This window comes from Scomber scombrus, chromosome 23 (assembly GCF_963691925.1).
Source record: "Scomber scombrus chromosome 23, fScoSco1.1, whole genome shotgun sequence".
Lineage (NCBI taxonomy): Eukaryota > Metazoa > Chordata > Actinopteri > Scombriformes > Scombridae > Scomber > Scomber scombrus.
In genome coordinates this window covers 2,097,666-2,110,781 of record NC_084992.1, presented here as the reverse complement: position 1 = coordinate 2,110,781, position 13,116 = coordinate 2,097,666, and the positions used below count along the sequence as shown (strand labels likewise).

At 40.9% G+C, this 13,116-nt stretch overlaps 1 protein-coding gene across 1 annotated transcript; it reads right to left on the bottom strand.

Moving 5' to 3' along the window:
* Positions 1-5,237: 5,237 nt before the first annotated feature.
* On the bottom strand, positions 5,238-10,962 carry LOC134006289 (tripartite motif-containing protein 2-like). The gene is made up of 13 exons (XM_062445375.1): positions 10,864-10,962; positions 9,898-10,046; positions 9,206-9,386; positions 8,725-8,984; positions 8,460-8,598; positions 8,210-8,383; positions 7,907-8,102; positions 7,336-7,439; positions 6,626-6,793; positions 6,323-6,491; positions 5,733-5,803; positions 5,511-5,651; positions 5,238-5,390 (listed from the first exon to the last, which is right to left on the bottom strand). The coding sequence occupies exons 1-13, from the start codon at positions 10,960-10,962 to the stop codon at positions 5,238-5,240; spliced, it is 2,004 nt and encodes a 667-aa protein (XP_062301359.1).
* Positions 10,963-13,116: the final 2,154 nt, after the last annotated feature.

Sequence of the window (13,116 nt, the reverse complement as noted above, 5' to 3'; positions counted from 1 at the left end):
GCAAACTCAGAGACTGTACTTTACTTTGTGTGTTGAATCTCTGTGTGTGTTTTCTCCAATAAAAAACAACAACTAAAATGTACTGTGTATGTTGTTATGTTAACTGTGTGTTGTAAGAGTAGCAGAGATCATATATGGATGGATACAGTTAAATATAATTAAGATGCAGTGTAGGTATTTATTAGGTAACTATCAGGCCTCTCCAAACTCTCAGAGGCACTCAAAAGAATCTGACATGCCCAAATGGCACTGATACAGTAAAACACTTTTAGCTCATTAGATATACAGACTTTTCACAAGAACAAACGACAGGTGGCTTTCATTTGAACCAATGCTTTATTTCGGTGTTGAGTGTGTGTGAATATTAAGCGACAGTCCATAACAGTGAACAGACAGGACAGATAGTAAATACAGAGAGAGAAAGAGCAGGCAAGTAACACGGTAAGAAACTGATCAGTATTTTAAGAGCTGTGTTCCAAAACACTACATATCCATTTGAGGAAAAATAAATAAAACTGATGTACAATGTTGACGCAAACTAAAAATGATACACACTGAAGCCACATGATGAAAGTTTTTCTTCATTAAGGGATTTCCATTTGACACCAGTCTGAAAATGTTGCGGAAAAGCTTCGGGGTTTAATATGCCGTAATTTTATTTTATTTGAGAGCAATTTGGAAAATCTCATTTGAGAACCAAAGTTCCCTCAAATGGATGTGTAGTCTATAAATTAACTCCTCCTGTTTGACATATTTATCAGCTAACTGCTATGTCTGTTTGTGATACAAATCAAGGTTACTGAGAAGGCAATTCCATCATATCAACTTTAAAACAACATTCATATCAATGACATTAAGGCTAGTCCAACAAACAAGGCCCAGATTACTTAAAGATACTCTCCCTGACTTTGTTGAGACAATCAGCGCCTGCAAATGCCCAAATTTTCTCCCAGATCACCGTTAACGAGCAATTTAGCAGATTTAGCAGCATTGTTAGGCGCTCAAACAAAGTCAGAGATCTAGAGTACTTTTAACAAACTCACACTCGCACGATTAAAGAAACTAAATTAACTCTTTTTTTGTGTGTGACAACTATAATTTTAGGTCTTGAAAATACAGGTATCACAACAATTTTGTGTTTAGCTATCTATAAAAAACAAAAAAGTGGTCTGTTGGCATTGTTAGCATTCAGCATTGAAACAAATGGCTACAACCAGCCAAAAGCAATCGATTTAGCTTATAACTGGTTGCACCCAACAGACAGTATTAATATTTCAAAATATCCCCCCTTGGCCTAACAGTCGCCACTTATGGCATATAAGCTTGGTCATTATATCTTGCTGTATAAGCCAAAGCTAACTTATCAGCTTTCTGCTAAAAGTGCCCACTGGCTTCAATCAGAAATGCAAATTTGCTAAATGGATAGCTTGATTTCTCCCCTCATAAAATGACAACAAAAACTGATTTGTCCACTTATAACAATCAATATAAAATGTATCAAATACCAACAATCATGTTTTGATGCAACGTAATGGATGAAATGTATAAAAATAAGAAATAATGGGCACTTACGAATTTCAATGCACAAGGTGGAACACAATCAAATGGCAAGATAAAAATATTTAAATGACTAATTAAATAAATAAATAAATAAATAACTTACTCATACAGTTTCCTAAAAAACCTTGATCAGTTTTGAACGCAGTATATTTATGCTATTGATTATTGTCTGATAACATCATCGTGTGAATAACTGACACTAAGGACACCATTTCCTTTAACACAAGCTTTTGTTAGTTGCAGATGATTTTTGTGTGTTCATGATGCAGGTTTAAACTGAACAACTGAATGTTGTTGTGAGTAACTTAAATGCTTTTCTTTCCTATTTCATAACTGTTAATGCCTCATGATGTAAATGCCTTGCATTGTGCTACTATCACTATTATTACATAGCACTTTTCCAAAAGTAATTTGTAAATGCTTCATTTCACATTTGTCACATGGTCTTTACTGTACTTAACATTGCTGTAACTCTAAGTGAACGGTGCATTTTTTTGGAAAATTGGAGCTTACAGTTGAAATTAGGAGTGGTATGTTAGATGTCAACAATCACATAATACAGAAGCATGCTTCCAGAAACACTGAGGTACTCTTATGGGTGACGACAGAACCTGTGGAATCCAGTTGCTAAGTGTGAAGGGCCAGTGGCTCTGGAAGTGTTTTTTCCCCATTCTGTATTCCCATTTCAAAATTTTCCATGATATAATTGACTTATATAACTGAACATAGAAACATAGCACTCTCTCAGATAATGTAACGATCATATAGGTTTATGTTCCCCCCAACCAGTTTCAATAGTTTACACTTTTTTTCTGAGAAATCACAAGTTGTCCAACATTTTGATGAACAGCTAAAACTATATTTATAATTCCTACAGGTCTCAGCTGGGGTTGCTGTGAAAATGAAGCCAGCGAGAGGCATGAATTAATTCAAAATGCTTCGTTTTTTGTAACAGTAAATAAAACACAGCATCATAGTTGTTGAATTTACTCAAAAGTGTTCCGGAAATTAAAAACTGAACTGATTTATTTTGTAGATTGTAAAATCTGCCGTTAGTGGTGCAGATGACATAATTCTAAACTTCATAACTAACTCAAAGTGCATCTCTTGCATAGTTAACTTCTACCCTGAAGTTTTTATGCACACAGACTTATACTTTTTACATTTTCAAACACAGTTCATCTTTTATGCTAGATTGTTCACATAACAGTATGTATGAAAAAGATGATTTTACTTCCAGAACCAGAGATACCCAAAATAGCTACCCACAGTTTGCAACACTATAGTTTGCGTTGTATAGGCATTAAATCTTTCAGTTATATCATCAGTACAAAAGATGAACAACTGTGTTGGTAGATGTTAATCAGGACCCAGGCAAAGGTGCATTTCACAATTTATGGTGTGAGTCAGTTCAAATGTAATTTCTGGGTGACGTTTTGTTGTTAGCTGCAACCGCAAGGTGTTTTGAATTTGCAAAACATTAAGTATGAGAAACAAAGCTGAAATCATTCAACATAAACCTATGTGATTGTTATATCTATCAGGAAAGTATCATAATTCTATGTTCAGTTATAGTGAGGATATTGTTTGTTTGTTTTTTTAAGTAATACAGAATGGGGGAAAACAGTTCTGAAACCATCGGCCGCTCACGCGTCATCAACAGCACTTCTCAGAATGGTTAAAGCATTCTAGAATCCTTGGCAATGAATCGAAACATTCTAGAATCTCCTCCGCTAGCCTCTTGTTTTTTTCATTAATGACATGGCAAGCAGAAACAAGTGTGTAAAAATGTTGATTTCTTTGAACATTTTACATAATATTATTGAAGGTATTTTCACAAATATATAGGATAGATTTATAGACTTTTTTTTCCTTGCAACAAGTTTCTCAGGGGAAAAAAATAGATCAACACTCAAACCAAGCATAGATGGACAATTCGGCTCGTCAAAGCTACTGTGTCACCCAATCATATGAATCAATCATTCAGACAGTCAAAGTCAAGCAGTCTTTTCTAATGATGAATCTATTGCCTAAGACTTGTATAGAATGCTAGCATATACCAAGAAATTAAATAAACATTCCATATTCAGACAATCCTATTGTACAAACAATGGACGACGGACTAAAAGTAGCCCATATCTTGGTAATAATAATAATGATCATCCCAGGGTAGAATGTATTTATGCCACCCTGATAGCAAAAATAATATAGACAGGGAGATTTGGTTGATTTTTATCTATAGCATTCCCTGCTGGGAATTTCCCAGTACAACCATAGTCTTATACTGCTGGACCAGTTTAAAGTTAAGTGAACTGCTCTATGGCTAACTCTAAAGGCATTTTCAAACCTGTAGTTTTTTTGCTCTGGTCCAAATTAGTGGTTGAGTTGGTACAATAAAACTTTTGGTTATTCACGTTAGAGATTTTTTAATTTCTTCATTTGAGAGTGTTCATTCTGCTCTTTGGATAGTTGTGTCTGGGGCACCAGAAACACCAGAAGAGGGTCGAGAAGAAGCTCCTATCTGCCAAACATCGAGAATGTGACAAATTCGCCAAATCAACCCTGCAGCTTTGTAGTTGTGTTGGATCAAGGTTTGACCCTGTTACGACAACAAACCACTCCAAAGTTTATTTGTGATTGAACCAAGACTACATCCTTAAAGGGTCTATACGGTTGTTTTGGTTTGCACCCGAGTACAATTGCTGTGTTCAGATCTGACCAAACAAATCACACCAAGGGTGATAACAAACCAGAGTCCAATTCAATTGGGTCAAACAGCACAGGTCTGAAAATGCCATAGAAGCTTCTAGCTTCTTGTTATCCAATTGCAAACTACGGAATGTCAGGAAATTTGTGGTGATGACCTGAAGGACCAAATGATGTCAAACCAAGATGTAGACCACTTTTGGCTCACTGACCATTTTTTTCTATTACAATACAAAAAGGCAGAACATTAGAACATTTCCATTCTCTCCAAACCACCATTCTTGATTTATTAATTCATGCCCTGGATTATTCTTTTATCTGCGTATCCATCATTCACTCCATTATGGGTTAAGGAAGCAGCGGTTTTCCAAAAAACATTTTCCTTCTCCTCTCTTGCAGCCTCTATCTGTTCTTGCTTTCTTTTTCTTGATTTTCTTTCCATTAAGACTGACTGAGATAAAGAGGGATTTCCAGACTTTCCAGAGATTATTAATCCATAACTTCTTTCTCCAATCTTGCATTAAACTTTCAAATGAAGGGCACAAGTGCAGCAAATGTGTGAATCCACCATGTTGTCTTTTCTTTCCTCTTTATCTGGCACTCATCCCTCATCCCTAATTACCCTTTAAGAAGATGTAGTTCAGAGACCAATCTTTGTCCCACAATTTCCCCAAATTCTCCGCTCTCTGCTATTTCATTTTTTGATGGTCTTACCTCATCAAGATCAGCAAAAAATTTTAAACTTAATTTCCATTGTGGTTCTAATGATGTGAAGATGGCAGCTTATTCTTCTTCTTCTTTGCTTCCTCCTCGCTTCTATTCATCCCTCCTTCCATCGTTACAGGCAGCAGTAGAGGTTCATGCAATAATTCCTAGAATTTGACATCGTGCAGCGCATCTCTCCACTCAGACAACTGCTCCCTTCCGTCTGACTCTCTGGCATCCACTTCATTTCTCCACCCGAACCTCAATCATTGTAGGTAGCGGTACACTTTGAAGCAGTGGTTTCCAGAGTCTGCCACCACCACATTTCCATCAGAGGTCAAGGCCAACCCCTGGGGTCCGTACAGAGGGTCTGCTGATGTGTTGATGTAGGAGAGGAAGGAGCCACTGCCATCAAACACCTGGAAATGTTTGGACAGAGAGGAAAAAGGTGTTATGACAACTGCATTAACACTGACATTTCTTAGATTGATATTATAGAAATATTGCTTATACTCCCCCACCCCTCCTCCCTGCTGTACCTGTATTCTGCTGTTTCCCCAATCAGCCACAATGATGTTTCCATTAACATCCACAGCGACACCAGTGGGAGCATTGAACTGGCCATTTCCTTCACCATTAGAGCCAAACTTCAACAACAGCTCTCCGTCTGGGGTGAAAACCTGATGGGACAGAGAATTTAAATAAAGCTCTACCTGTACACCTATATAATAGTCTAGGTGAAGGTAATATTCATTCAGTACCTTGACAGAGTGGTTATGGAAGTCAGTCACAATGATCTCGTTGTTCTTGTTGACTGCTGCGAAGTGTGGACCTTGAAGACAAGAGCACAAAAACAGAAGATATAGGTTGTGCTGTCAGTGTTTCATATGAACCTTCAGCATCTTGAGTGTGTGATGAGATCCTACATGGACACTTTGGGTTTTTGGTTAATTAATTAAACTCTTCTCACTATATTGAAGGGGCTCAGCTGGAGAAGGGTGTTATCATGTGTAAATCAGCATGATGCAGCAGAGTATTAATGTGTTAAAACGCTTAATAAATGGTACCGAAATATGTTTTTGCTTGTTTATTTAGACATAAATTACAGTTTTTACACTTCATTTGACACTCAAATGTAATATTGTGTAACATTTGAGATTGGCACGAATCTCACTGTTTATTTGGGTGAATAAAGAAGGTTTTTGTCTGACAGTAGTGTTTTATTAGGTATAATTGATGACAACTTGCACTACCTTTCCTCTTAATACACATATAACCTTTGCAGTTTAGACACAGTTTTTTCTCTCTCACTATTATCATCAACAACTGAAAACACACACGTGCACACTACCTGCAAATTGCTTGTCCCCGTTGCCTCGGCTACCGAACTTGTTGATGAGTTTGCCGGTCAGCTGGAAGATGAAGACCGTGCATGCCTTGTTGTCAACTACGATCACATGACCGTTCTGGTCCACGGTCACACCCTTCGGTCCCATCAGTCTACCAGAGCCAAGCTTGGCCTGATGAATGCAACGAGTATAACCAAGGAGGTTGAGGTCAAATGTATCTCAGTGTGACTTTGGACAACTTGTTTTTATGTTCACTGGTAGTTAAAATGTTCCTTAAGAAGTCAACAGAAAATAATCCCACCTACCTTGAATTTGCCATCGTGGGAGAAGATGCTGACCCACTTGTTGTCATAGTCAGCGATGATGATGTCACCGGTGGGGTGCACAGCTACGCCCGTGGGTCGCTGCAGTTGTCCCGGTGACCGTCCCCGCACACCAAAACGACTCTTGAATTCCCCCTGGTTGGAGAAAATCTGCAACAAACAAACATTTCCGAGAGAAATATTGTACTTTCTACTCCACTGTATTTATTTGACATTTGTAGTAAACTATACTTTAAACATATCATAACCAATAAAATACAACTAATTATTAAAGCTTAAAGCAGTTGTTCTAACCATTCTTTAAAAAACTTTAAACATTTATATCGAATAATTTATTAGTCAGAGGGGACATTTTTCTTCTTTTTTCTTCTTTTACTTTTTATACTTATCGAGAGCTTTTTAAAAAAACACTTTTATCATATAAAATGAAAGAAAGAAAATGTGATTTAAGAGGAATTTGCATGTTTGAGTATATATATGATAGTGATTGCAAACTGAAATAAATGTCAATACTTTAGACACATTTTGGTGCTAATACTTTTACTACGATTATGAATGCATGATTTTTACTTGTAATTGAGTATTTTCACATTAATGTATTGGTACTCAGTAAAGGATCTGAATACTTCTTCCACGGCTAATTCTGGCCAAACAAAAATGTCTTCACTTTGTGTGTGTGTGTGTTATTTTACCTGTACACATTGATTGTTGCTGTCCGCGATCAGTATCCGTTCGGTGGCGGAGGCAGCCACTCCTTGAAGGTTGGTGAACTCTCCTTTGTTCCTCCCCTTTGTTCCTGAAGACAACATAAAAAAAATGAATTCCTCTAATGAAACATAATATATTAACACAAGAGTACAAGTTAATGTGTTGGATACTGAAATGTATGTTCCAGTTGTATTGTGAGTAACTTTTAACCTACTCATTGCAGTTGCTTGTGATAAAGGCTGTGTCAGAAATCGCCCCATTTATCATCAAGTGCACTATATTTACCCTCCGCCATTTTATTTTAGTGTACAAATGCTGACTGTGTAAATGTATCCACTACATAATGCAAAAGTAGTGTCCATAACATGCTTACAGTCCCACAATGCAATGCTCCACATTTTAAAGATGTGAAAACTACCGTCATGTGACTCTACAGCTGATGGTAATGACAAAAAATGATGAAGATTAGTTAGTGTCCGAAATCATGATTTGCCGCTCACTTTTGAGTAAACTGTTTAGTGTCTATTATCTGTCATGTTAACATCAGTCTCTCACCGATCCTGAAGATGAGGTCGTCCTCGATGGGGTTCTGAGTTTTGCGTCGTGGGGTGCCCAGGGCGCTACTGGCCCTCTTGGAGCCTTTCTTCTTCTGGCCGGGGGACTTCCCCCGTCTCTTCGCCCCCTCGGAGGAGCCTGTGGATGGGGTGGCGTTGGCTGCTGAGTTGGTGGCCGTGGTGGTGGAGGGAGACACCTGGAGAGAATATGATGACTACAATTATGAATTTTAGATTACTGTTCTTAAACAGACTGGCTTTTCAATCTTTTCAAGTTATTCTGTCCTTTCACCTCTAAGTCTGCCTCCAAGGCCCTGGCAACTGTCAGTTTGAAGGGACTTCCTTTGATGTGCTGGTCATATAAACGCAGAGCCAATGAGAAGTCGCCCTCCTTCGGCACCATGTACACAAACTCATAAGTCCCGTTTTTGTGGTCCACTATTTCACCATCCACTATGCTGCCATCTGGGGTGAAAACCTGGAATAAAAGACAAGGGTATGTTTTAATTGGCGAAATGCTCCACATTTTATATGAGTGTGGACGTAAAACAAACCTCAGCTGACAGAATCGCGTTGCCACTCTTGCAGGCTCCCCCTGACTTGTCTCTTGTCACTATGGTAACAGATGCAGGATGTCCCACAAAGCACTGCTCCAGGCCTGCACCCATGGCCTCGCTCTGGCTCGCCACGGCACTGTCAAAAAGGAGTAGGAGGAGGAGGAGGAAGGGTTGAAACGTGGTCATCTTTGCTGCTGCGGTGCAATAATTAGAAAAACAGTTATCATGCATCTATCTTTAACTATGACCATTGACCTCTCACCTTGTCGTGACGATGGTCCCCAGGTTGTGTATGGACTTCCTCAGCCCGTCAGTCTCCATCACCAGATCTAGCTGGTCATTCTCCTCCGGTTGACATGGCAGGCCGAGGCCAGCCAACTCCCCCAGCCTCTCCCCGAGGTCCTGCTCCATCTGCAGGCTCGCCACGCACGCCTCCCCAGCCAGAGCCTCCTCCGTCTGGGTACAGGTGGACACGAGGTCCCCCTCTCCCCGAACGAGGCTGTCCACCTGGGCCTGGAGTACCTGGAGTTGGATGATATGATGTTTTTGATGTGTCGTCTGGTGTTTTTTTTCATTTGTTAAAGTACTCTAGTGGCAGGAGAGGCAACCAATTACACCGTAGAAAGGTACACCATACTGTAACTTCTATGTACAGTATACAAAAGATTAAAACAGGTCTGTAGCAGTAAAGTACAAAAGAAATCTTAGCATTATATCTTGTTAATCCTGTGAAATGCGTGCACCTTCTGTTTGAGTCCGTAGGTGACCTCCAGCTCCATCAGCAGAACGCTCTTCCTCACATCCAGCTGTTTGTGCAGATCCTCAAAACTCGACTGGATGTCCTCTTCGATGGAAGCTCTCTGATTGGACAGCTGCTGGAGGATTTCTTTAACGAAGGACAGGGCGTCCGAAATCTGGGGGAGTCTGTGGAGATAAACAAAGAAAATGCTCTATTAATAATCTCCCAGTATAAATAGTAAAGACAATGTCACCTTGCTGATATGGGACATCAGATCAGGAAATTCTTCTAAGTGTCATCTGGAGAGCATGGACCAATGACATATTTTATTATACCATTTGGAGGACTCAGCACTAGCAGAAAGAAAGTCAGAAGCAGGTTTCTGTTTCACCAAATTTCCCACATGAGATTATTTTGACACGTTTAACCCTCCTGTTGCCCTCAAATCAAGGAAGGAAGGGAAGAGGGAGGGAGGAAGGAGAGAAGGAAGGAAGGAATGAAGGAAGGAAAGGAGGGAGGAAGGAAGGAGGGAAGGAAGGAAGGGAGGAAGGAGGAAAGAAGGACAGAGGAAAGAATTAAGGGAGGAAGGAAGGATGGAGGAAAGAAGGAAGGAAGGACGGAGGAAAGAAGGAAGGAAGGATGGAGGAAAGAAGGAAGGATGGAGGGAGCTCGAGACTCTCACCACCAAACCCGTACCTGTTCTGAACGGCTCCCATCCTCTCCTGCAGGGTGCTGCGGTGCTCCTCCAAAGCCTGACTGAGGGGCACCTTGACATGGTCTTCATGGTCCGGCACACAGTCCTCACACACTGGACACTCACAGGCCGAACAGTAGAGGTCTGACACCTGGAGACGAGACGGTGTGTGTTTATGACGGGAGAGACAACAGAGTATTCATGAGACATTGATGACAATGAAAATAACTTGATCATTAACCCTCCTGTTGTCCTCGAGTCAAGGAAGGAAGGGAGGAAGAAGGAAGGAAGGAAGGGAGGAAGAAGGAAGGAAGGGAGGGAGGAAGGAAGGATGGAAGGGAGGAAGAAGGAAGGAAAGGAGGGAGGGAGGAAAGGAGGAAGGAAGGAAAGGAGGGAGGAAAGAGGGAGGAAAGGAAAGAAAGAAGGGAGGAAGGAAAGGAAGGAAGGAAGGAAGGAAGGAAGGAAGGAAGGAAGGAAGGAAGGAAGGACGGACGGACGGACGGACGGACGGAGGAAAGAAGGAAGCAAGGAAGGTAGGAGGGAGGGAGGAAGGAAAAGAGGAAGGGAGGAAGGAAGGAAAGAAGGACAGAGGAAAGAAGGAACGGAGGAAGGTAGGGGGAGTAAAGAAAGAGAGAAGGAGGGAGGGAGGAAGGAAGGAAGGAAGGAAGGAAGAAAGGGGGATGGAGGAAGGAAAGAAGGAAGGGAGGAAAGAAAGAGAGAAGGAGGGAGGGAGGAAGTACAGATGGAAGGAAAGAAGGAAAGAAGGAAAGAAGGAAAGAAGGAACAGTCAAAACAGACAGGGTCGATTTGACCCGGGAGGACAACACGAAGGTGATATGCAATTTGATTGGCTGTAGCAGTTTCCAAGACAGCTGCCTTACAACACTTGAGTGAATGTTATAAGAGAAACACATAAACACATTCTGGGGAGGATAATCAGCCTCCATGATGTTATGTTGCACCCTCACCTTCCCTGCATGCAGCGGGCAGGCGTTTTTGACTGGCGGGGCCTCCAGGACGGTGCACTCCTCACTGCTGCTATCTGGAGAGTGTTGGTGGGCCTCCATCTGCGACTGGCAGCCTGAGGGGGGGGAACCTCCAAACACGCCCCTTATTCCTCACTGCAGCCAGGGGGAAGGGGCAGTATGCTCAGCTCAGGGTTTCCTACTGGTGTATATTTGTATTGTTTTGCTCTTGTAAACTTGCTCGTCTCAGCCTTTATTCCATCGTGCATCAGCGAGGGAGGAGCGAAACATTCATATGGATGAAAACTCAGGGCACAAATGTGATTTTAGGAGATTCATGGCTTTTTTTTGTTGGAGTAAAGTTTGATTTATGATCCTGGAGTCAAATCTGAGGGAATAAACTCCACAAAGCACCTGGAAACGAGTGCGGGGGAATTCAGATGTAGGTCTTGTTTTCAAGTATTTCTAATGTACAATCATCCACTTTTGATTTCTTACATTTATTTGAGCCTCTAGTCAGTGAGAGTCGGAGTATTTTTATTCCATTACATTCCTGCAGGAGAGAAAGAGCATCCGAGCATCAGAAAAACTCCAAAAACCTTCCATTTAAAATGTCCTCCTGCTTCCATGTGACGTCTCCAAAATGATGAAGAATAAAAGATCCACTCCTGTTTAGGTCTGATTTTGGGGGAACGCGGTGGACGTTGGGTGTTGATTTAATTCAACGAGGGTTCAAACTGAGGACCGCCTCCTGCGAGAGAGAGAGAGAGAGAGAGAGAGAGAGAGAGAGAGAGAGAGAGAGAGAGAGAGAGAGAGAGAGAGAGAGAGAGAGAGAGAGAGAGGGAGAGAGAGGGATGAGGAAACATAGATTGAGAAAATCAATCACCACTCCATTAAACTATTAAACTGTCATTTAATTTAATTATTCTTCTGATTAAACGCTCAATTAAACACACAATAACCAGAGATGTTTTCAGCTTCAGCAGCTTCACAGACTAAAGAACAATATATTTTTGTGTCGGCATGTTATCATTATTACAGTATTATATGAATATTATATTTTTACTTGGTTTATATGTAATTTATATTTTAAGATAATTTTTTTTACTGTTTTACCTGTTTGTGTGACAAATAATAGATACAAATTTGAGGAATTACCCTAACATTATTATTTTTATTATTATTATTATTATAGATTAAAAATTAAATAAATAGATAACAGGAGTTGTAAAACAAAAAAGTAATTCATGTTAATTTATTATTTTATTTTCTAGTCATATGTGTAAACAATGAGAAAGCAAAACTGATACACACACACACACACACACACACACAAACACACACACACACACACACACTATAGGAATGCACATATGTTTGATCCAGGTGGCAGGATACCAGATCACTGCTCACCCCTAATTAACTCCCAGATGGTACACTCCACAGTGTTGAACCTGAGAAGGAACAGATGGTACGATCCTCAGACAGGGGGGGGTGAGGGGGTGGGGTGTGTGGTTTGGGTGTGTGTGTGGGCCCCCCCCCACAGCATGCAGCAGCATGTAGGAACAACAGTAGAAGTGCATGAAGAGTGAAAACCAAATAAAGAGCTTCAAGGAGCAGAAATGTAGGTCAACGAACTGTCTTCAAAGTGATGGAGACAGGCTGCGGTTTCCATGGTTACACAGCGCATTGGGGAGGGGTTGGCACCAAGGAAGAGCTGCAACCAAAAAAACAAAAAAAAAGCAATCATGGGCTCTTTAATCCTAAAATCCTAAATTTAGCGGCCTGTGTGCTCCCACTGTCACATCCTCACATGTCTCTGTCGTGGCTGACACAGATATGATGCTGTAGGATGCTGTGGGATGATGTAGGATGATGTAGGATGATGTAGGATGCTGTAGGATGATGTAGGATGCTGTAGGGTGATGTGGGATGCTGTAGGGTGATGTAGGATGCTGTAGGATGCTGTAGGATGCTGTAGGGTGATGTAGGATGATGTGGGATGCTGTAGGATAATGTAGGATGCTGTAGGATGCTGTAGGATGCTGTAGGGTGATGTAGGATGATGTAGGGTGATGTAGGATGCTGTAGGATGCTGTAGGGTGATGTAGGATGCTGTAGGGTGATGTAGGATGCTGTAGGATGATGTAGGATGCTGTAGGATGCTGTAGGATGATGTGGGATGCTGTAGGATGCTGTAGGGTGATGTAGGATGCTGTAGGATGCTGTAGGGTGATGTAGGATGCTGTAGGATGA